The sequence below is a fragment of the Phalacrocorax carbo genome, chromosome 2 (assembly GCF_963921805.1).
Source record: "Phalacrocorax carbo chromosome 2, bPhaCar2.1, whole genome shotgun sequence".
Taxonomy (NCBI): Eukaryota; Metazoa; Chordata; class Aves; order Suliformes; family Phalacrocoracidae; genus Phalacrocorax; species Phalacrocorax carbo.
In genome coordinates, this window is record NC_087514.1 from 57,600,604 (window position 1) to 57,622,522 (window position 21,919).

The window sequence follows — 21,919 nt, forward strand, 5'->3', positions numbered from 1 at the left end:
TTTGTATGGTGGAGGTAAGAACATGAGTTCTCTCATGAAACATTACATTATTCACAGACAAACATGTGGGGTCTAGAAAAATCAGGAATTTCCTGGAACCTGCTATGTAGCCATCTGTGGCATCGCCAACAAACCACAGGGACGCAACCCGTGACCAGGTCAAACTCTGCTGGCTGTAAAGGACAAGTTAAAAATCACCCTTTTGCATTTCAATGTTCTAAAGTTGTGTGCCAAAAAGGCCCCAAAAAAGAATTTGCTGTATGCCGTTTCTTGGCCATAATGACTTTGGAAGTAAGGTGTTATATGAACCAAAAATGCGTAAAACATTACCAGCTCTTATCACTGTGTCCTTTGGTTTGGGGGCTGGCTGTCTTCTTCTGAAATGTGTGACTGAATACGTAACAGAAAAATACCAGTAGGAGCTTTTATTAAGTAATGTACTCTGAAATATATTACTCCCAAATCCCCTCAGGAAAGGATTGAAGTTCTGTTTTTTATTGAGAATTACGTTTCTCTCTTCCACAGAACATAGTAATAAATTGAGGATAATACACCCCAAAAAGCTTGATAAAAATCTTGTCAGCCCCTGGCGGGAGTGCATCATAAATGCTTTTCAGTGTTTCACACTATTTCAGTGTGAAAACAGTATTAAAATTGTTTTCCATTTTAGAATAGGCATTTGGCATCACTGATGATATCTGGAATCAAGTTCATTCTCCGGTCACTGGACTTTGAAAGATAGTATATTCTACTGTCCTTCGTTCTAGACACATAAAAGTAGGATTACGGTTTTGCCATGAAATATTTTTCATTTACTACAACTTTCACTGATGCTGTTAAAATCTTTCTGGTTTTAGTCTAGATGATGACTATAACATTTCAGATTATTGATTACTTTAAACAAATCCATAAAGGAATGTGGTATGGTAAAATTCAGCAGTAAACATAGTATATATGGATGGAAATGGTGCAATGCTCCAGATCCAGATACCAGGAAAAAGCTAGACTTGTAATGAAACAAAAGAGGGACGTTTAAGACTTTGGAAATCAAGTCTACCCATCTAAACCCATCTAACAAGTTAGTTCTCTTCCTTCCAAGGATGTGAAGGGTATTTATTCTGCTTTTGTGTGTGTTAAGGAACTTTTCTTGTTTATTTTGCTCTGTGTTAAACATAGCATGACATATGTGCTGCACATTGTTTGTACAAAAGGTGTAAGGCATCCTTCATGGTTATTGATTTAGACTCATCTACCTGGCAAAAATTGAAGGGAATTTTGAGACAGATCTTCCATTTGGAAGTAAACTCGAAGCGTGCAAGTTCACATTGTATTTGACCCAGATTTAGGACTATGTTCTAACACACTGATGCAGGAGAGCCCACGAAAGCATTTCAAGTCCAAGCCTGTGAAGAAAAACATTTTTTCCCAGATGGCTCCAAGACATATTTATACAAGAGACACCTTTTGCTTTGTTTCATGGAGTGATTTGTTTTATGTCACAGATTCTGTGGAATGGCTCAGTAAACCCAGTCCTTTCAACTCAAGGTTAACCTCAAGTCAAGACCTGGCTTTTGTCCCGAGCAGCCTCCAGCCCACACTGCCCAGGGTAGCCCACCCACTGGGGGTTCTGCACCACCGGAGATGGCTCCTCGTAGCTGCCATCCCCAGGCACAACACCTCACCTGTGCTTGCAGCTGAGATGCCCAAATAGTGTCAGAATGGCTCTGGTGAGCATCTGTCATCGTCTCACCTCAAATGTGCTGTTTGCTTCCCAGTTGAGAACCAGGTCATGCTGCTCATGTAAAGCATGAAGAGACACAGCAGGCGCAAGCCCAAGGGCTCAGACCCAGGGACCGAAACCTCCTCAGACTTACAGTGTGGGCACAGGCACATGCAAAGGCTCGCAGTATCAGACTAACGAATCAGGTTTTCTAGAAATACTCAAAATTAGTACATGATGAGGATCTATACAAAAAGATGTAAACAGCCAAACAGAAGAGACAAATCCTCAGAAATAAAGTGAAATATTTATTCTCAGTGGAAATCATTTGTTTAAAAAGTGTCTGACACACAAATAGATAGTTTCCTATTCCTGAACAGTAATTCTACAGAAAGACTCCCAGGAAAATATTTATGTTACAGTGATTTGAATGATCAACAAGGGAACATTTCAACATGGTGCTCTACACCAGCCCAGAGATGCTGGCTGCTAAAGCACTAAGGTGTTGGTCCTTACATACCCCTTACTGCTACACCGAAACACTGCCAATGAGCGAAGATAACCACTGTAACAGTAGGGCTGGTGTCAGTGTGACGGTCTAACCCCAAAGACAAATTTTGTCACTGTAACTGTGTGAGCAGACTGCTTCTGACTTTGCTGGTCTTCAAAACTTATCACAATATGGAAAACAGGCTTTCTAGTAATTTGGGACTTAAAAGCAGTTAGCATCACATACTGTCTGGTAAGATTTTCATAGGAAGGTTAAGAATATAACTAGGGGACAAGTGAGGGAGTAGCTACTTACAAAAATGTAGAAGGCTCTTCCTTGCATGTTTGCTTCTTAATTTACTACAAGCACTAACCAAGAGTGTAAATCAACAAAACAGTTACTCTCTTCTGCTCTCATTTCCTCCACACATATATTCTGCTCTCCTCTCTGCTTTTCAAGTTTTATCAAGTGCCTTCTTCTTCACAGCTGGCTTTGATTTCTTATTTCTTCCTTAGGAGCTCCTTCAGCTCCTACCCTTAGTAAGGCAGAGGGAGACAGAAAACAGCTACTTGATCCCTCCTACCAACAGCCCCCAAAACAGCGATGATGATAGTCACCCTTCTTTTCTACTACCCACAGTCAGGTCTACTCATCCTAGCTACAACTGGGACACAGAGAAGAAAACTGCCCAAGTCATCATCACAGCATCAACAGGCATGCCAGGTTTTTCCTCAGGTGCAATGTAAGAATACCTTTGGAAGTCCCCCAGCTCCAGAAACAAGCTGTATACCCCATGGGCCACCCAGTGGTTTCCCAGCTCTTCTCTCCAATGCAAATCTGACTGTCAGAACCACAAACTGCGAGTGGCAGTGAGAAGGCTCACCCCCTATGTCTGGTTCTCTTAAATGGAGGAACACAAATGAATATGCTAATATCGTTACAGCATAATTATATACATTATACAGAAGGTGTTATATATCAGGGCCGAAAATGAGTAGAATGTTGTTCAGTTTTCACATGGCAGCATGTTGAGTCCAGAAATAAAGACTCCACAAGTACAATGAACACCAAGTTTCCAAACTGCTAGGCAGTAACACCCAGCAGGAAATTAAGCAGGACTTATCATACACGCCTAAGAAGCAATTACAGAAGCTTCTGTTTCCCCAGTCATAAATTTCCTGGCTGCATAAAGTTGCACTAAAAATGGTGAAGATATGTTGACATTCAGTGTGTACCAAATTAAAGGAAAATTAACTTTCCTGAGCAGAATAAACTATTGTTGCAAGTTTCGGGGGCCGGGCGGGGGGGGGGAGGAGAAGCATGCTAACAGCTTTGACTGATCAGAAGTTTATCGCAGACTGTGTTCCATATGCTATACATTCTTGACTATTGGAAACACAAAAGTGACAGTCAGAAATGGTCATTGGTAATACTGTACAACCACATGCCTTTCTAGGACCTTGTATAATGACAGTATTTGTGCCACCACAATCTGATCTCACAGCGTTTTTTACAGCTAAGCATTCTTTTTAGTCCCAAGTTCTCTTTGACTCCACAGAGAAATTCCTTTTTACATATTTCATGACTCAGACACTGCATATCACCTAGACAGAAAACAACACACCATGAAACCAGAGAAAGATAGGAACTACGAGAACTTTTTTTCCCTTAACTTCACGTCTCCTGCACTTCTGTCATTTGTTCAGCTTTCAAAGGTACTTGCCATGTGAAGTAGTATGATAGGAGCTTCAGCTATGAATGCTCTACTGCAATCCATGTGTGCACTACTTGTGCTAATCTCTGCAGAATCCTCCCTTTCTCAGTGGAGATTTGGATAAATGGTTATTCATTGCTTTAAAGCTCATTATTCTGCACAGACAGTAGCTGATACAAGGGAAGCTCTGAAGAAATACTATTCTCATTATTCTTTAAGCTGTGCTATCTACATAAGCCCCAAGCCATACAGCCGACTCCTGCTGCAGCAGGTCATACAGTACAAACCACTGAACAGGAAAAGCCCCTTCTCAGAGGAGTTTACAAGCTAAGTCAAGGCAGGGTTTTGTTCAATCCACATGGCACTGGGCAGCTGGAATTACCATGAAGAGAGTCTTACTGCTTGGGCTAAGGACAAAATCTATATATGGACTTTGAATAAAGAACAGTGTTCACAGTTCCATTTCATTTTTATAGTTACATTAGCCTGCATTGTGGAAACATTTTCAGCTTCTCATATGCTCAGCCTTTAGCTTCTTGCTAATAATATAAGCAACAAAGCTTCAGAAGCTTGGTGAGGACATACCACAAAGCCAAAACACAAGAAGTACCTGATCTCTCATAGAAACTGAACAAAAAGTCTTTCCAGGTAATTAGCTGCCTGTACTGATTTAAAAATCAATACAGACTGTAGATCAGAACTTCAAAAATATGTAGGTATCTGTATACCATTAAAACTAGACTTACATACTACGGGGATTTATTATTGCCAGTCTTACCTGAGTGCCAGAGAGCATGCGGAATCTGTACAATCTCTTCTATTAAAATATTGGCAGATATTTTTGCTTTCTCGCCACTGAATCACCACTCAGCACTCTGAAACTGGTCTAGTTAAATGTCTAACACTAAATTTGTACTGTATTTGCTGTAGGAAAGTTCATCACAGGCTTAGACAATGTTGAGTTCAACACATACATCCCCTCAATGACAGGCCATTCTGACTTTTCCACAGCACTGCAGCTGGTTGTTTCATCCTACAAAAACTTTGCTATACTGGATATTCCACAGTTGTTCCTGAAATACAAATCCACTCCTGAACCTTTTCTTTTTGCCGCTTGTGCAGACACCACAGAAGCAGTCTGACAACTTCTGTGATAATAGAAAGAACTGTTCCTGCAACATTTAAAGATTTTTTTTTTCCCTAAGACTTTGGCCAAGATTAAAATCTTTGAGATGACACAAAAATATGATTAAAATGTAGATGTTCTGCAAGATAATGCCCACTCTTAATGGAATAAAGGTTTGCCTTTAAACATACATTTTCAAACTAAGACAAGCTTACAGATGACATCCATTTTAGTTTCAACTACAAGAGCCCAGGGCAATCACTAAAGCAACTAAACACTGCAGTCTCTACATATCTCAGAATAAAGAAATGTGAGAAAATGCAGGTATGAGGTCAAAAAAGGGGCTCAGGTTTGAGGTAGACGGTTGAATGTTGAAATTAAGATTTCATGAAACAAAACAAGGAAGAGTATGTTACACATACAGTGGAGGTGACTGAAGATCTCGCAACTCTGCAACTAAACCAGTTGTTTGGAAGGTGCTTAACGCGCCTGCCTAGTCAGTGAGAAATGGATGTGTGTGTTAGGGAAGAACGAGCTGCTTTGCCTGGGATGCAAGTTCTTGAGCACGGTTTAATGTGGGCAGCTGTTACCTTCGATTTTAGTAAGAGAACCATTCCAGAGGACATAGTGACTTTTTCAGTATTAAAATAAAATGTTTACTTTGCTATGACTTCTGCTCAGAAGCAGAAGCTTCTTAAATAAACTGACTTGTTTTCTTAGTGCCCTTTGGATTAATTTCATTTCATATGAAGTAACATTTTTTTAAATTAAAGTTGTCAAAATTATCAAGACAATTCATGGTCAGGAAATTATTAGAATATTTGTTTCATTAAATAGTATTTCAAAGTTTCAACATGTTCCAAATATTTGTTTTCAAGGCAGCCTCTCATTAAATGATGTGTCCAAATGTCTGACAAGAGCCCATGAGATATGCTCAGACTCCAGGCAGCGGTCGGGCCAATAAGTCATGGTATTTGAAAGACCTGCATGCATCTGTCACCCACCTTTGAAATAGAAATACGAAACTCTGGATGAAATCTCTTAATCTTTTGCCCCTTTATAAGTAAAACAGCATCTTTATTACCAATAGGTTAATAAATCCAACTAGAAATACAGTAGCCTATACAGACACAGTATTTTTCAAAACCAGTACAACCTTAAAAGCATACTCAGGAGGGTGCAAAAGACATGAAACTTCACCAGGGATACAGGAAAAAGTAGTTCTTCATTCCTATGAAAGGTCAGCTGCAGTCCTGAGTCTGAGCTTTCAATAGATGATGAAACCTAATTTATTTGTACTGGGTATTGCTGCTTCCTAATAAAACCCACTGGTAGTAATGCAAACACAGGATGGTCTTTTAGGCAAGAAATAATTTCAAAATTTACCTCAAGAAGAAAGTTGTTATGATTCCATAACAGTGCCATGCATTTGTTTGACATTCACCATGGCATACCAGGGACAGAGAAGTATCTGAATTTAGTTCCTATGACATAACAGAGAAGCTATTTAAGCAACTTGCTGCCTTAAGCCCATTCTCCCTTTTTCTTCACATAAACATTTTGTAAGTAAAGTACCCAAAGTGTACACAGTAAACAAATGCAGAGATTCATAGAAAGTCTTTAGAAGGATTTCAAGGTATCTGTTTCAGTTCCATTAGTTCTATTTTTTGATGTATAAGAAAAATATCCTGAAACACCTTAAATGCCCCTTTTGGTTTTCTAATAAACACTGAATACAGAACTAGTGAATAGTTGAACTATTCTTAGTTGCATTTCTTATGGACTAAAATACTGTTCTGAAAGAATAAGCATTTCAGTAGAACTATTTGCAGAATTCAAGACTAAGAGATGGTAGAGTCAGCACAAATAAAAAATGGATGTACACCACTACAACTAAGAGAAAAAGAAACTGGCGTTTTTTTACAGACTGACTAAACACAAGAAGACGATACACTTACAGAAGAGTAGTATGGTGAGGAATAATTGTACTAATTTATTGGAAGTAAAGTTTAAAATGAACATTGTGAAAAACATTCCTGCTGGTGGAAATGCCATTTTTAAAGATGTTTAAAAGAAGTCCAAGGAAAGAACGATAGAGTGCTTACTGAAGAATGAGACTCTGTATTACCTTGTGATCTAATTTTCAATTGCCCGTCTGACAGATTCTATACTCAAAAGACGTTACCTAATCTAATAATCAGAATTTTATTTCATCAGAAGTACAAACTTAGTAATGAAATTGTATTACTGCATGAATACTACTACTTCTCAAAATCAGATTCTGTGTTATATGGAGGTATCATCAATGAGACAAGACAGATTACCTAGCTGTTGACGGTTTAAGATTAGCCCAGCTCACCCTTCTGTATCTCTTCTTTTCCTTTCCTGTATGAACACTGATTTTTAAAAGAGACTATCCGGGAGGTATTCAATGTTAGTTCCATACAATGCAGCTGTGGCTAACCAGAAATCTTTCATTAAGCTAAATAAGGAGTTCTAACAACAAAATTTTATTAGCGCCAGGCAATACTCACAAGGCTCTGAAGAAAAAAACCCCTCTGTTAGCTGAACATTTTTGAACACTTCTATCAACCTGCCAACATACGTCTCCTATATAATTTAAAGAATGCTGTAGCGTTTTGTAGCCATCCTGAAAGAGAAGGTATATGAGCTCTAAAAGAGGCAGGGGATGAAAAAATAATAAACTGAAGAAGCTAAACATTCCAGGACCTACTTATCCTAAACACTATCTATCAGCTGCTTTTGAATAATGTAAGTCCAGGATAAGAGCAGAATATTTTAAAATGAGCCTGAAATTCTATATGTCTGCTTTGCTCTTGCCGATGGCCCAAATTAAATGGCTTCTAGATGTAAAAGATAAAGGGATGGTTGTTCTACATGTCCAAAATGAACCTATATAAGGTTTAAGAGGTGATAGCCTGTATCACGCCTCTAATTTAAACATTTTTCAAGTGTTTCTATTACCAAAATGAAAATATTTTCAGAGGCTTTAATACAGCAGTGTGAAAAGAAAAACTAAAACCAGGAAATGATCTTTTGATTCAGAAGTTGGCGTTTGAACATACTGAGCCAAATTAACCTACAGAATTTGAAGACAAAAGCATACGCCTCTCACCCATTTTGGAAACTGTCAGGACTTAAGATTATTAACTACACGAAGGCAACAAATTTTAAAAAGTACAGAATTAAGTTAAAACATTCATTCATTCATTTTTGAGGTGAAAATTATGGAGTCGTAGAATCAGCTTTACTTTCCCTGCAGGATGAAAGCAACAGAGGGAACAATCACTCTAGGATATGAAAATTTCACATACTTCATCATAGTAAAAATAAGCAATTAAACATAAACTAATTGCAAGGTTTTTCCTCCTTTCTGCTATTACACCTTTTTTCCCTTCCTCCTTATATTGTCTTTTTACCCAGCCTAGAAAGCATTGCACCAAAAGTGTACATTTACACTACTTCCTCTCACCTCATTTATAAGAGGGCAATATATTGTTTAATTTATTTAAACTTGAGGAGATATTACAATTCCAGCAAAATCAAAACAAAGAGTAAATTTAAAGGAAAAATCAAATATTTTCATATACCCAAACCCACTTAAGGTGGTATTTGCAGATGGCCCCTCTACAAGGGGCCACAAGCAAACTGGGACACAGAATTCAGAACAGCCTTGACAACAAATGAAACCATTTTGGTAAAATATGGGAAACTTAAATGGGTGGGCTACAGTGAATCACAGATGAAGTGTAAGACAACGTTACCATTGCAAAATGTACCATAGAGTAATACATAAACAGGGATTGTCACTTACAGACACTTAGGTAATTGTTGTACTTCTCTATGTGCTAGTAAATACATTCTCAGCTGAAATACTGCCTAGCTTTGGGCACCGAACTTCAAGAAATATCTGAACAACTTGGAGGAGAGAGTAGACCAACAAATTCTTATCCTCAACAAGGATAAAACTAATCTCCTTCCTGGGAAACAAGACTCATAGAGAAAGTTTGGAGGAACTGAAGTTGTATGAAGAAAAGAGAATGAGAGAAAAGAGTACATACGACAGACATGACTGCAGCCTTCAAATACGTAACAGGTCACCATAAAGAATAACAGAAATTTTTTTCCTTTTGCGTATCAGGCTGAAGGAGGAAGACAGGATATTTTGACTAATGGGAGAAAAACTTCCAAATTAGAAGCATCAGAAGAGACTGTAGAATATTTCCGGTAGGGCACATAGGTCTTATTAAGACAAACAGCTGTAAAAAAAATGTTTTATTAATAGTTGATCTGAGTTTGGATAGGGAGACAGAAAACTCCAGTCTGCCAGTCTACACTTCTGTACTTATTATTGAGTGAAAAGAGTTGAATAAACATTAACAGCTAACTCTAAAATGCAGAGATCATAACACTGTGCAGATGCTATGGGTACAGTGCTGCTGCTTCTCCAGCTATGGCTTTGCATGCTGCTGTAGTCAATTTTGCAAAGCATTCTTCTTAGCCTGGGAACAGGAAATACAGTGGGGCTGTGTCACCAAATAATTACAAGCAGAACCACTACCAAAGTACTTTCTGGAGCAGGAATTCTGTCTTCTCCTCACCTACACAGTCCCACGTATGCTCTGGTGCCACCTAATAACAATAATTAATCTTATTGCCTGGTCTAGCAAAGGCCTTGGCCATTTCTGTCCCCTTCATTCACAATGGTCTTTATACATTCTTTAACTTCTCCTTCAGCACCCTGTGGTCCAGCATCCATAATGACAGTACCATGTTCCCCTCTTCATTCACTTCACCTGAAGGTCACCAGCTATAGCCATACCAGTAAACTAAATGGCATCAGTTTACTCTGCAAACATATTCAGGCACTGAAATTCAGCAGCTGAATTTTTCATATTGCTGAACAGTTAAAACAATCTCAGAACAACTTTGATTGGCCAACTTCTTCTCTCCCAAACAACTCAGGCACAGTTTGGGAGTTCCTGTGGGACAAATACCTTTCCCAACAGGCAACTTCAACCCACTCTCTCCCTCAGGAGGCAAAGAGAGCTTAATGGTGAGGGCATAGGTCATCTCATGTCAACTGGCCTCAGTGTCAGAGAGCAATCTGAGGCACATTTAATATAATACTACAGCCATATCTATTGTCTTGTGAGGCCCCAAGTGAAGAAATTATTATTAATGGCAGTTAGAATAGAAGCTGTTGCACTCAGCAACTGTTAATAAACAGACAGAAATGGTACATCTTCTCTGTTTCTTCAGGAGTGGACTCTTCAGGATGAAGTAATTCTTTTAATCAGTTCCCACTGTAGTCCCTGATTCCCACCCACAGGAAGAAAAAAAGCCAGTGGTTGCACTTCTGTCTTGGACAGTTAGGAACTCTCTACTAATACAAACAGTGTCTAGCTGATATAATTATTCTAATCTAAGTGAAAACCATGTATTTTTAGTCATAAGAATGTTAAAGAGATATAGGAAAGCAACTAATCCAGTTCACTCAATCAATAACATACATATTTGAAAAATCCACCATATTTTTTAGACTCTGAAGGTCTGATTTGAACCTACAAAGCCCAAGACATTCCAGTTAAAACCGATATTTCATAAACACAATTATGACTTTTACTTTAAGAAATGGTTTGAGTTAAAGGTGAAATGCTAATGCTCTCTCCAAATTTCCTTAGGATTCTGTTAAAGTCAAATGCTTTACTTCACATAAGGTTTCTTGTGTTGAATTGTAGTACAGCTGTTTACTCAAGTGGCAGCAGCATACTCTGTGATAAATTAAATGGACATTTATTAAAGCTAAGTTGACAGGTTTAAATGGTAAATGTAAGCATTGTAAACAAATCGTTTCTACCTGGAGGTTACATATCCAAATCACTGAATAGATATTTTAATTAACTTCTGCACAATAAAGAACATTTGCTTCTGAATTATTGAAGAACATTTCCTGATAGAGGAAAGTACAAAATGTCATGCAATATATTTTAAAGTAGTGTTTACATATAAATAAAAATTGGAAATCCTTCTTCCCATACAACACAGGCAAGAAAGAGACAAATAATGTTTAGAAACAGAAATCTTGGGGTCAAGATTTCAAGTTAAATTAAATGAATGACTTAAGACAGTTCCATCAGAGACATAATACATGGGTAGAGGGGGTTTTATTACTACATATCATTTTATTCTTAATACATTCAGTTATGATCTAATAACACAAACGTGTAGCCACCTCAGGTTCTGAGGGAATTTTGAGAAAACCTAAAGGATGAAGACATAAAATAGTCAGTGCTAAACCCCAAGCAAATGCATCTCTAGCGGTAAACAAAATAGTTAATACACTTCTCTCATTTCTTAAACCCATACCATGTTTGCCCTACTAACAGTAATCCTTAAGGCAACAAGCTGGGAAACAGAAGCAAGCTGCAAACCCACAGGAGCACAATGCTAAGTGCCTTCTCATCAACCCTTCACCTTTCAGACGACTGAAGCATCTGGACACTTTAAATGCTAATAAAAACGGAAACGTTTACTCACAGTTAAAACCAGGTTCAATAGTTTTTCCAGCTTCAAGACTGTTTATTGTAATCTGAAAGATGATGTGCAGCAGCAGAAATGATAGACTGGTGAAACACAGAGATTTTAATAATCGTCCTGTATGCCCTAAAAGACAAAATATACATATATATATTTGGTGAATTTCTAAACATTGTTTAAAGGTTTTCAGTATAAAACCAGTAAAAATGTCCTGAACAAGGGTATTTCTACAAGTCACTTCCACATTACTTATGATTTTCAACATCATAGTAAAAACATAGTGTCTTCAAGTACTCTTTAATGACAAACCCCAATGCTTGTTATTACTGATATTTTCTTTTACTTTTTGGATTAAAAAAAAAAAAAAAGTTTCTCAAGTCTCCAGACAGCAATTTTACACCAATAATAACATCATGATGCTTACCACCATGTTACCTGGTACAAAGACAAAATATGGATGATACTTCCAACCTTGAGAAAATAAAAACCTGTCAATACAATTACTCTTTCCAAACCAAATTGCATGGCAGGGGGGATAACAATGTAAAAACACCAGTTTGGCTCAGGAGTATAGACATACTTGCAAATGAACACTTTGCTTTGTGCAGACTGCCCTCTTTCTCTTCCTTCAGAAGTTTTTGAAAATAATTTTCAGTACACACTGAAGAATCATGTGCCAGATACACTTGGTCTTGGTTCCTCTATGATTTATTGGATATCTATAGCCAAAAGTCAATAGAATATGTTTGATGAAGACTTAGAAAATGCCTCATGAATCCTCTAGGAAACACCCAGCTTAATCACAGGCAGCCAAACTTGCAGGGTCTGAATAAATAAACTATTAGTATTTCAGAAAATACATATCTTCAAGGCTAAGTTGTATTGCTGATAAAAGACAACATTAAATACCACCCTACCTGACCTATCTGCACTGTAAGTTTTATTTCCAAAGTATCATACACCTAGATTTTACACCACCTGCTTCATGCATTTGAGGATCATTTTTTTATTTACAGATTAAAGAACAGCACTGCTGGAATTCTTACCCAAGGTTACAAATAAAGCCAAGGCTATGGAGGGCAGTACTAGGAGAGCATACCTAGGAAATGTTTGCTCCATATGCATTCATATTTATTCTGCATGTGTGTTATAAGCAACTACTAGAAAGATGACAACAGTTCATATTCTGCATCTAGCCAGTGAATCAGCTTTTTGCTTTATATTTGTTACAGTTCAAGCTTGTCGTCAATGGCCCGAATAATAATTTATAAAGCAAAGAATCAGATAAACATGCTTCAACAATTTTAGAAGTTATAGACTATCTCACTCCATCAGACTCAAAACTTTTGTTATGATCACTATCTTGGCTGCAGGTTTTGAATACCAAATGCCTGTAATGAAGTTCCCTATTTATTTTAAATAAAGAGATTAAAAAATTCAAACAAAACACAAAATGCAAGGGCAAGATTACATATTAATTTCTGTGATCTGAAAAGGAAGATACATTCACTAGATACATGCTTTGTATGACCTATTCACTAGTCTTTACTGGTAAGACACGGGAGCCCACACAGAAAGCAGACAACGTGGGCTGCAGAGCATTACAAATAAAATACTAGATTTTAAATTCTTTGGATCAGAGGTCAGTTTTTGTTCCTCTTCTACAGATGTTGGCCTGGTGTCCTGGCTTAGGACAACAACTTCTAAGCACTATAAAAGCATAACTAACAAAATAACTCATTTTTTCATAATCATTATAAGAATGAATATATGACAAGCTACATGTTATTAAATCATTTGTTAAATGCCATTACATATGTAATGCGATCCAAGGACTGCTAGGTTTTACAAATTTTTGGCAAGTTTCAATATTTGGTGGTTTGTTCCTGCATTACCAGATCCCATGCTCATGGTATTAAGAGAGCTGCATGTTCAGAATACACTACAAAAATTATGTAGCTCAAAGCTGTAGACAAAGAGTTTGACAACACAAACTCCACGGACTTAACAGCTGTGTTAAAATGTATGTATTTTAAAGACAGTCTGGTGATTTCTGAAGTTCTGAGTTACAAACTCTCCTCAGTGCTCAAGAGTTAACAATTCAATAGATATCAAGCACTGAGTTTTTCATATACAAGTGGATTTGGAAGTTTTTTGATAGAATTGTTTCAGTCAACATCCAAAGGAAAAAAATGCAATTAGCCATGCACATCCACTTCCCAAACTGTTTCCCCATAAAGAAATAAAACTTTTAAAAATCTTGGGTCCATCTTTCGATATTTCAATTGTCATACCTCTCCAAAATATATCCCAATTTTAGACTTCATTTTTTAAAGCTTGAAAAAAAGTATTTGAATTGCAGATCAAACAAAGAATTTCTTTAACAAAGCCTTAACTTTGGTAATTGCCTTACTTTTAGGAAGTGTAGAAAATGTTGAAAATATACATCTTGATATGCTGAAATGTTGAAAAAAAGATCCCCTTCTGCACAAAGCTAGGGAAAATTTTAAAGGACTATTAACACTTGTGATAATAAATAGTGTCTCGGTGTACTGGTAAACATGACAGGGGAAATACACAGCTGGAAGGCAGCTAGACATGTTCAGTGCAGGTTACAGCATTCCTCAATGGCTGTTCTCTTCCTGGCCATCGGTGGGACAGGACCACCATCAGATCCTACTGAGCAGGAGCCCTTTGCCTGTACTGCATTCAGCTGTGCCAGCAGAAACTAGACACAAGAATTATTTGGAGAAAAGTAAGAAATACTATGCCCCTGATTTCAAAAGTTTTGGAGAGACATCAACAGTTTGGGAGAAATGGGAGCACTAAACATCAGTGAATTACTGGATACATAATTTATGCCAAGGAAGAAGTGACAGATTTGGATAAGGGATGAGTTTCAATTTATAGTGGGGTTTGGATAAACCCATTTGACTGTATTTTTACTTACTTCTTTTCTTTCTACTGGAAACTTAGTTCTAAATCACACAAAGAAAAAATTAACTCTATGTGTACGAAACTGAGACAGTGAGTGGAGAGGCAGCTGAAATTAAACTCCTGAAATAAAAGAGCTTCTTACGATGAGGAAGAAAGATTTTTGTCATCCTTCCTTAATTTTTATTTATTCTGATTCACTCATAGTTACCATCCTTTTGCTAAAACATACCTTAACTGTTCAGTTGACTTAACATGAAGAGTCCTTGGGGACATGAATGGAAGCTGACTGTCTCCCAGAGGAGGAAACACATATTGTTCAGAAAGCTGCATGGACAGAACAGCGATACAAGAGAATACTGCCCCATCAGAAATCACAGCACTGATTCCTTCATTTTTTGTCTTAGTTGCATAGACTTGTGTATGTCCATCAAGACTAAAGTATGAAAAATCGGGTGAAACACCTGGGTCTGTAGCTTGAGCACTGGGTTCTGATCTTATTTATACCAGCATGGTGCCACCAGCTTCAGCTAACTGTGGCAGATGGAAAGGAGAGAGCAGGTTTGCCTCAGAACTGGCCTGAAAGACTAAGAAAAGTGGGTTTGCTTTCAGGTGCAGTGTGTCATTCCTGATGGCATCCAGTGGGACCAACATCTGGCATGTGGCTTTAAAAATGTACCCCGGTGTCTTGGAAAGACACAGGGAGGTTGCTCCAGCCTCCTTGTCCCTCCAGAAGGCTCCTGGGAAAGGGCTTTTTCCTCTCCAATCAAGCCTGGAAGAAGCTGGTCAGGATGCAAAGGCTTCATTTACCCTCCTTCCCTCCAGCCCAGCTGCAACACAAAACTGGACTCAAGAGGGCCAAAAGCTTTTCACACATGGCACAGGAATCCATTTCTTATTTTTCAAAGGTAATCCAGCCAAGAGCCGGATTAGTGATGGCATGTCCCCGCCAGCCACAGGCATGTGGCTCAGTACAACTATTTGAACGTTTCCAACTAGGACTACTAACTTCAAAAAACACTTGCACCTCTTGACTGCCTACATCATGATTGTATGCAAAGGTGGAGCCTGTTGCTCACGTTGTTTCCAACACAGAAAAACAGTACATTCATGTACAGAGAGGCAGTCTGTAATCTTTTCTAAGCCCCCTTTCCCTAAAATAGCAGAGTATGACAGAATTCAGGGGGTTTTGTATGCCTGGAACTTCATAAGAGCTTCTTCCAAAAGACTCTGCTAATAGGCCATCAAATAACTGAATGGCAAATTGTCACTGAGGCCTGCTTTAAAATCATATATATTAGCTTTTACAATACAATCTGACCAACAGCCTTAGGCTATTGTGAAGAGCATATAATCTCATATCATCATATCACATTTCCAGTTGTTTGCAAGGTGCATTATTATTCCACACAATTTTTTTTCTCATTCTGATCTATTGGATGGGGCACAACAAAAAAAAATTGTTTGAGTCTCTAACAAAGTTGATAATACTGCTAACAATTTATTCTGATTTTTTAATACGCAGTACTAAGCAACTATATGCAGCAGGTGATCAGTTCAAAGGTTCAGTATCCTTTCCACATGTCATAATAATATCAGGAAAGGGAAAATAGGAGGAAAATAATGGATTCTAAAAATTAATTTAAGACCATTTACTATTCCAACAGTGAAATTCCTCCACGAAGGTCATGCATATGCTGCATGGTTTCACCTACAGAGTAAGATTTAAGAGTGTTTGGGTGTCTTATTTGAAACTTCTATTACTTTGCACCGGGATTTTCTTTTTAAATATAACCTTAGTGTTGCATTTTCTGAAGTCAGTTGGGTTTTGGGTAATTCTAATGTCTCTTTAGCCATACATTGTACTCCAAACTGCTGCAACACTTTCAATTTTACTTCAGCAGTTTTCCTTGGGAATTATTTCATATACCACTTTTTAATTCAGATCATGGCAGATGAAATACCAAAGCACAAGTCATTTTTCACATAATCTGTGATAGCATACAGTGATTGATAAATATTAATGTGCATTTATCTCCTGAACTAGTGACACTTCAGCTAATAAAGATACTCTATTAGAGCCATTCAGGATTTATTTTTTAATACACCTCTTCATCAGTAAGTGACAAACATAAAACTGAAGAGCTCTGGGGACAAGGACTGGTTGCAGTAAACTTCTGCAGCATAGACAGGGTCAGTCCCACAGAATTTGTTCCAGCTAGAAATCTTAAAATCTTAACTTCTTGATTTTATATCAGGAAACCTAGCATCACCTCAGAGCCTAGCTGGAACCAGGGGCCTAAGGTTTTAATCTCCTGCTCCATAGTTCCAAATAGGAGTCTGTCAACATCATCTCTATTGTAGAACAGGGCAGCTAGGGGCAGGAAGTTAAGAAAACACTTAATTCAAAACATCTGACCTTTGGAAAAAGGGGGTCATATGATCTGCCAGAAGAAAAAATATCAAAACATCCTAATTTCCCAAATAAAAGAAATCCCAGCTTTGGTCAGCTCAGTTTTAAATGCCTCAAGGTATCACAACTAGCTTACTGAGATAAATGCCAGAAAAGTTTTGATTTGAAGGTGGCTTCTGCCAAAGTATAAGAGGTGATAAGAGGTAAGAGTTGGTTCCAGTTAATAGTCAGAAAAATGTTATCACTGAGTCCAGCATGAACATCTGCCACTTTGGCCACAAGTGTCAAATGTATATTCATACATTTAAATGTATACACAGAAGAAAGTTTATAAGCATGAAATAAGTGCTGATATATCCACCTTCCATTTGACAGGAAACCCTTTACTTCAGTATGGGCAGTCAGCAACACTGAAGAATATGGGCCTGTCCCCTTTCCTGAATTCATCGGTACTATTGTACACTAATTGACACTTACCACAGCAGGACACCTTCCAATGACCATGGAAGAAAGGGTTGAAATACAAGTTCTAAATTCAGCTGAGATTTTCAGTGATCACTACAGGGTTAAACTTGCAAGGCACAGAGCAATTTAGCCCTGTCCAAGAAAGCACTTAAGCACATGCATATCTTTAGACACTTGAACAGGGACTGAAGGGCCCTCAATGTTGCATAAAATGTTCGTAAAATAAGACTGACTGCTTCACTGCTATGGTATTGAAACTTGATGTGACCCAGCCTTAAAGCACAGAGCTTGCAAGTCGGTGGAAGCCAAACCCTTTTAGATATTTCTACACCATCCACTGTTCAAATCGGTGCTCTGCAGAGACTAATTTTCTCTAATTCTCCTTACAGTTACAATGTGTATTTATGACCAAGTGTATAGGGTAGGCATAATCTCAGTGTTTTCAACTCTTCTCTTCCCTGTGTACTTTTGGAGGTGCAGAGAGAGAGTGCACTCCAGTTTCAGGTTCTGCAAGAACAATGCTAGATGTTTGCTAGTGCCAGTTATATCTATTATTAAACAATCTTCCCTAGACATAAAATACCCATAGTATTTCTACAGGCACAGTACAGCTATGCTTAGAGGTTTGGCTTCCTGAGTGGTGAAACACAATGGGACATAGGATCATAGAATGTCCTGAGCTGGAAGGGACCTGCAAGGATCAAGTCCAATTCCTGTCCCTGCACAGGACAGCCCAAAAATTCACACCATATCTCTGAGAGCGTTGTCCAAAAGCTTCTTGAATATCATTGGGCTTGGTGCTGTGACTACCTCCCTGGGGAGCCTGTCCACTGCTCCACCACCCTCTGCGTGAAGACCCTTTTCCTAATACCCAACCTAAACCTCCCCAGGCACATCCTGCTAACATTCCCTCGGGTCCTGTCATTGCTCAACCGAGAGAAGAGACCAGCGCCTGCCCCTCCTCATCCCCTTGTGAGGAAGCTGTAGACCACAATAAGGTCTCCCCTCAGTCTCCTCTTCTCCAGGCTGAACAAACCAAGTGACTTTAGGTGCTCCTCATACAGCTTCTCCTCGAAATCCTTCAACAACTTCATGGCCCTCCTCTGGACACATTCTAGTAGCTTTATATCCTTAATGCACTGTGGCACCCAACACTGCACACAGGACTCGAGGTGAGGCCACACCAGCGCAGAGCGGAGAGGGACAATCACCTCCCTCGACCGGCTGCAATGCAGGGCTTGATGCACCCCAGGACATGGTTGGCCCTCTTGGCTGCCAGGGCACACAGTTGGCTCATGTTCAGCTTGCCCGTCGATCAGAACCCCCAGGCCCCTCTCTGCAGAGCTGCTCTCCAGCCTCTCATTCCCCGGCCTGTATGTACATCCAGGGCTGCCGTGCCCCAGGTGTAAAATCCAGCACTTGCCCTTGTTAAACTTCATACAGTTGGTGATTGCCCAGCTCTCCAGTCTGTCCAGATATCTCTGCTGGGCCTCTCTGCCGTTGAGGGCGTCAACAGCTCCTCCCAATTTTGTGTCATCAGCAAAGCTATGAACAAGGGATAGAGAAAGGCAGTCGTTTGGAAGAACTATACTAAGAATAAAATTTTATAATGGTGTGCCTTGTACGCAGTAAATTGTGCAATGGCAAGCCATTGATCCACCAAGTAAAGTAACTGCATATCGGCTCCTATTCACTGTCTTATGCATACGCCTTAGGTACGCTCAAGAAAGATAATGCTTAAATCATCCTGAATCTGCCAGGAATTATTTTAATGGTTAAAAAAGTGCTATCATTTTCTACCCAAAATAAAAAAACACAACTCATTTCCTTCTTTTTTGAAAGCGCTGCCATTCTTCCACTGCACAGTAAGCACAGCTATCAGTACATCTGTATTTATCTTAATAGAAAATGCTTTTTTATTTCCCTCAAATATTATCTTACATTTGAACATCGTCATCTACCCAGAGGATGTGAGCTTACTAGAGCCTTAAACAGTGGGCCGACACCACCACCACAAAAATACAAAACCAGTTGGTTCACTCGCTGGATTTCCAGCGGCAAGACATAAATAGAGAGCAATTAACTAATGCTATGGTATATTCTGGAGCTGCCCAGGCCTAAGCCTTAAAATGTGTATCCACAAACAACAGCTCAAGATTTCATGCTATTATTTTTAGCTATCTTCAAACCTATGTGCTCAAGCAGCCACAGCGAAATCCAGACCAGAAAAGTAAAAGATTTCATTTTCAGAATTTCCAGCAAAAGTTTCCCAATGTTTGAACAGCTTTGTCCATGCTTTCCTGAACATGCCAATTATTTCTGTATTTGGCCAAATGTCGCAATCTACAGCTGTGCCCAAGAGAAAATGTTTTAATAAATTCACAAAAAAGGCATGATTCCTTAATTTCAAGCAACTTTTTGTACTATAATGTATTCTTTGCAGTTCAAATCATACTATTTCTTAGATCATAAAAACAAAAGAATTTGTAACAGATTATCACAAAATATGTAATTATCTAAAAATTTTACATTGCTTTATAAAGCAAAATAAGACACACTGTTCCAGGCTGTGTATCTGCACAGAAAATGAAGGTTCCTTTACATTCTTTCACATACTGTATTTCCTTACATTTCTCTCTCTGTTTCTCTCTCTTTTTAAAATACTACAGAGCTCTAAGAGGGAAAAAAGTCAGTTCAGAGATAGACACTTACATTGCAGGAATGCCAACCAGACTTGGGTAAACACAGTCAAAAATGTTATGTGCAATTAAAAAAAAAACCTGATTTAGAAATGAAAACATAAGAAGTGCTGCATAGGATAATAAATGCCTACTTACTCTAGCTTCTTGCAGGATTTCCTGTTTTTCCTAGAAGTTTTCGTGCCCAGAATACTACTTGAACTGAGCTGTATCCTCTGCATCAATAGACAATACCATCGTTCAAGCTAGTCATAATCTCTGACTCGCAAGTTTACACAGGCAATTTACCCATTTTCTTAACAAAATATTTTGCCAGACAAGACTCAGAACTTAACCATTCATTTTTTTTTCCAGATGATACTCATAAGCTTTCAAAGCAAACAACAGCTACTTGATGTCTGCTTCTTAATTTGACAGGTGACTGTACCAAGCCAAATACAGGAAATAAATATGATCTCAGATACTAGCGCATATGAACATTGGGCAATTTTAAGCCAGAGTTGTTCTTTCACAAGGGGATTTGAGGTTTCATACAGAGTTCCGGTTACTTCCCTTAAGGAACCAGATTCTCCATGTTTGCTACTAACAGATAATGTTTACTTTGAATTCAAATTAATTCAGCCATTATTATCTGTTACAAGCAGTGCTTGCAACTTACTTTCCTCATTCCTCTGTCGTGGTCATAAAGAGCAGGTAACTCTACCCAGCACTCAGCTCCTTCAACAACAGAGTCCAAACAACTCCCAGGTAATGGGATATGACAGCAGGTCATCTGCTACAGAGCTGAAACACATTTTTTTAAAAAATCTGTACTTACTAGGAGGTAAATAACTTTCTCCATTGAATACCTACCCACATACGTTCATAAGCAGCAAAGAAATTTCAGGCAAGGCAGAGTGAGAAGGGAAGGCTAGAAGGCTACGTAAATAAGACTAATACAGCTACAGCAAACTGAACCCTACACCTTGACGTTTTCACAAGGGAGTAGGTGTGCATAAGTATGTGTACTGAACTCGCAGTGGAAGCTGTGCTGTGAATTTCTACCCTTGGCAAAGCTTTCCCAAGAGGCTCAGCTTAGGCAGGAGAAGTCTTGCAGAGTTTACCATCTTTCTGAAGAGTTTGCATTATTATCTCTAGAACAACATAATGCAGCTTGTGGCCCAGTTGAAGAGCCCCTGAGCTGAAATGCATTGGCATTTCAACTTCAACTTTGCACTTCAGAGATGTAACTGATCTGAACTGCTAAGCCCCACTATCTACACAGAGCTGAAGTAACATATGCAAGGGCATAGCTTTGTTCCCTCTTTATCAGAGGTGCTTAGAGAAGAAGACAAGATGGAAAAGTAAATTATTTATGGAAGAAATCTGGCTCTAAAAGTTTCCTGGTGTTTGAAGAACCACATGCCCAGGAAACTTTCTTCTTTCTAAAAGAAATGTTATTACTTTCAAAAAATATATTACCGTGGACAAACGGAAGAGGACCAGATAGCTTCCTATAAACATTAGTAGCATCCTTTCACTGAAATCAGGTGGTTTTCTAAAGAAATTAAAATACAAACTTCCCAAGAGACTGTGTTGTGTATTCTGTAAAATTCTGTAAAGAAATAGATTACAGGAAGTCAGAGAACCACAGGCCAATAAACCTGACTTGCATGCTTGGCAAACTGGTGAAAACTATAACACGGTTGAGAATTAGACAGTTAGGGAAGGACCACACACTGAGGAGGAGTCCAGGTAGTTCCGTGGAGGATGGTCATACCTAGCAGATCTTAGAAATCTCCATGGAAAGCACAGAAT

At 38.6% G+C, this 21,919-nt stretch overlaps 1 protein-coding gene across 8 annotated transcripts in view; it reads right to left on the reverse strand.

Moving 5' to 3' along the window:
- Positions 1–21,919, reverse strand: part of PIEZO2 (piezo type mechanosensitive ion channel component 2) — a 311,692-nt gene that overhangs the window by 185,205 nt on the left and 104,568 nt on the right. For all 8 annotated transcript variants that reach the window (XM_064443024.1, XM_064443019.1, XM_064443020.1 and 5 more), the window contains exon 3: positions 11,612–11,737. In XM_064443024.1, the coding sequence (XP_064299094.1) occupies positions 11,612–11,737 (126 nt within the window). The remainder of the gene's footprint in view (positions 1–11,611; positions 11,738–21,919) is intronic.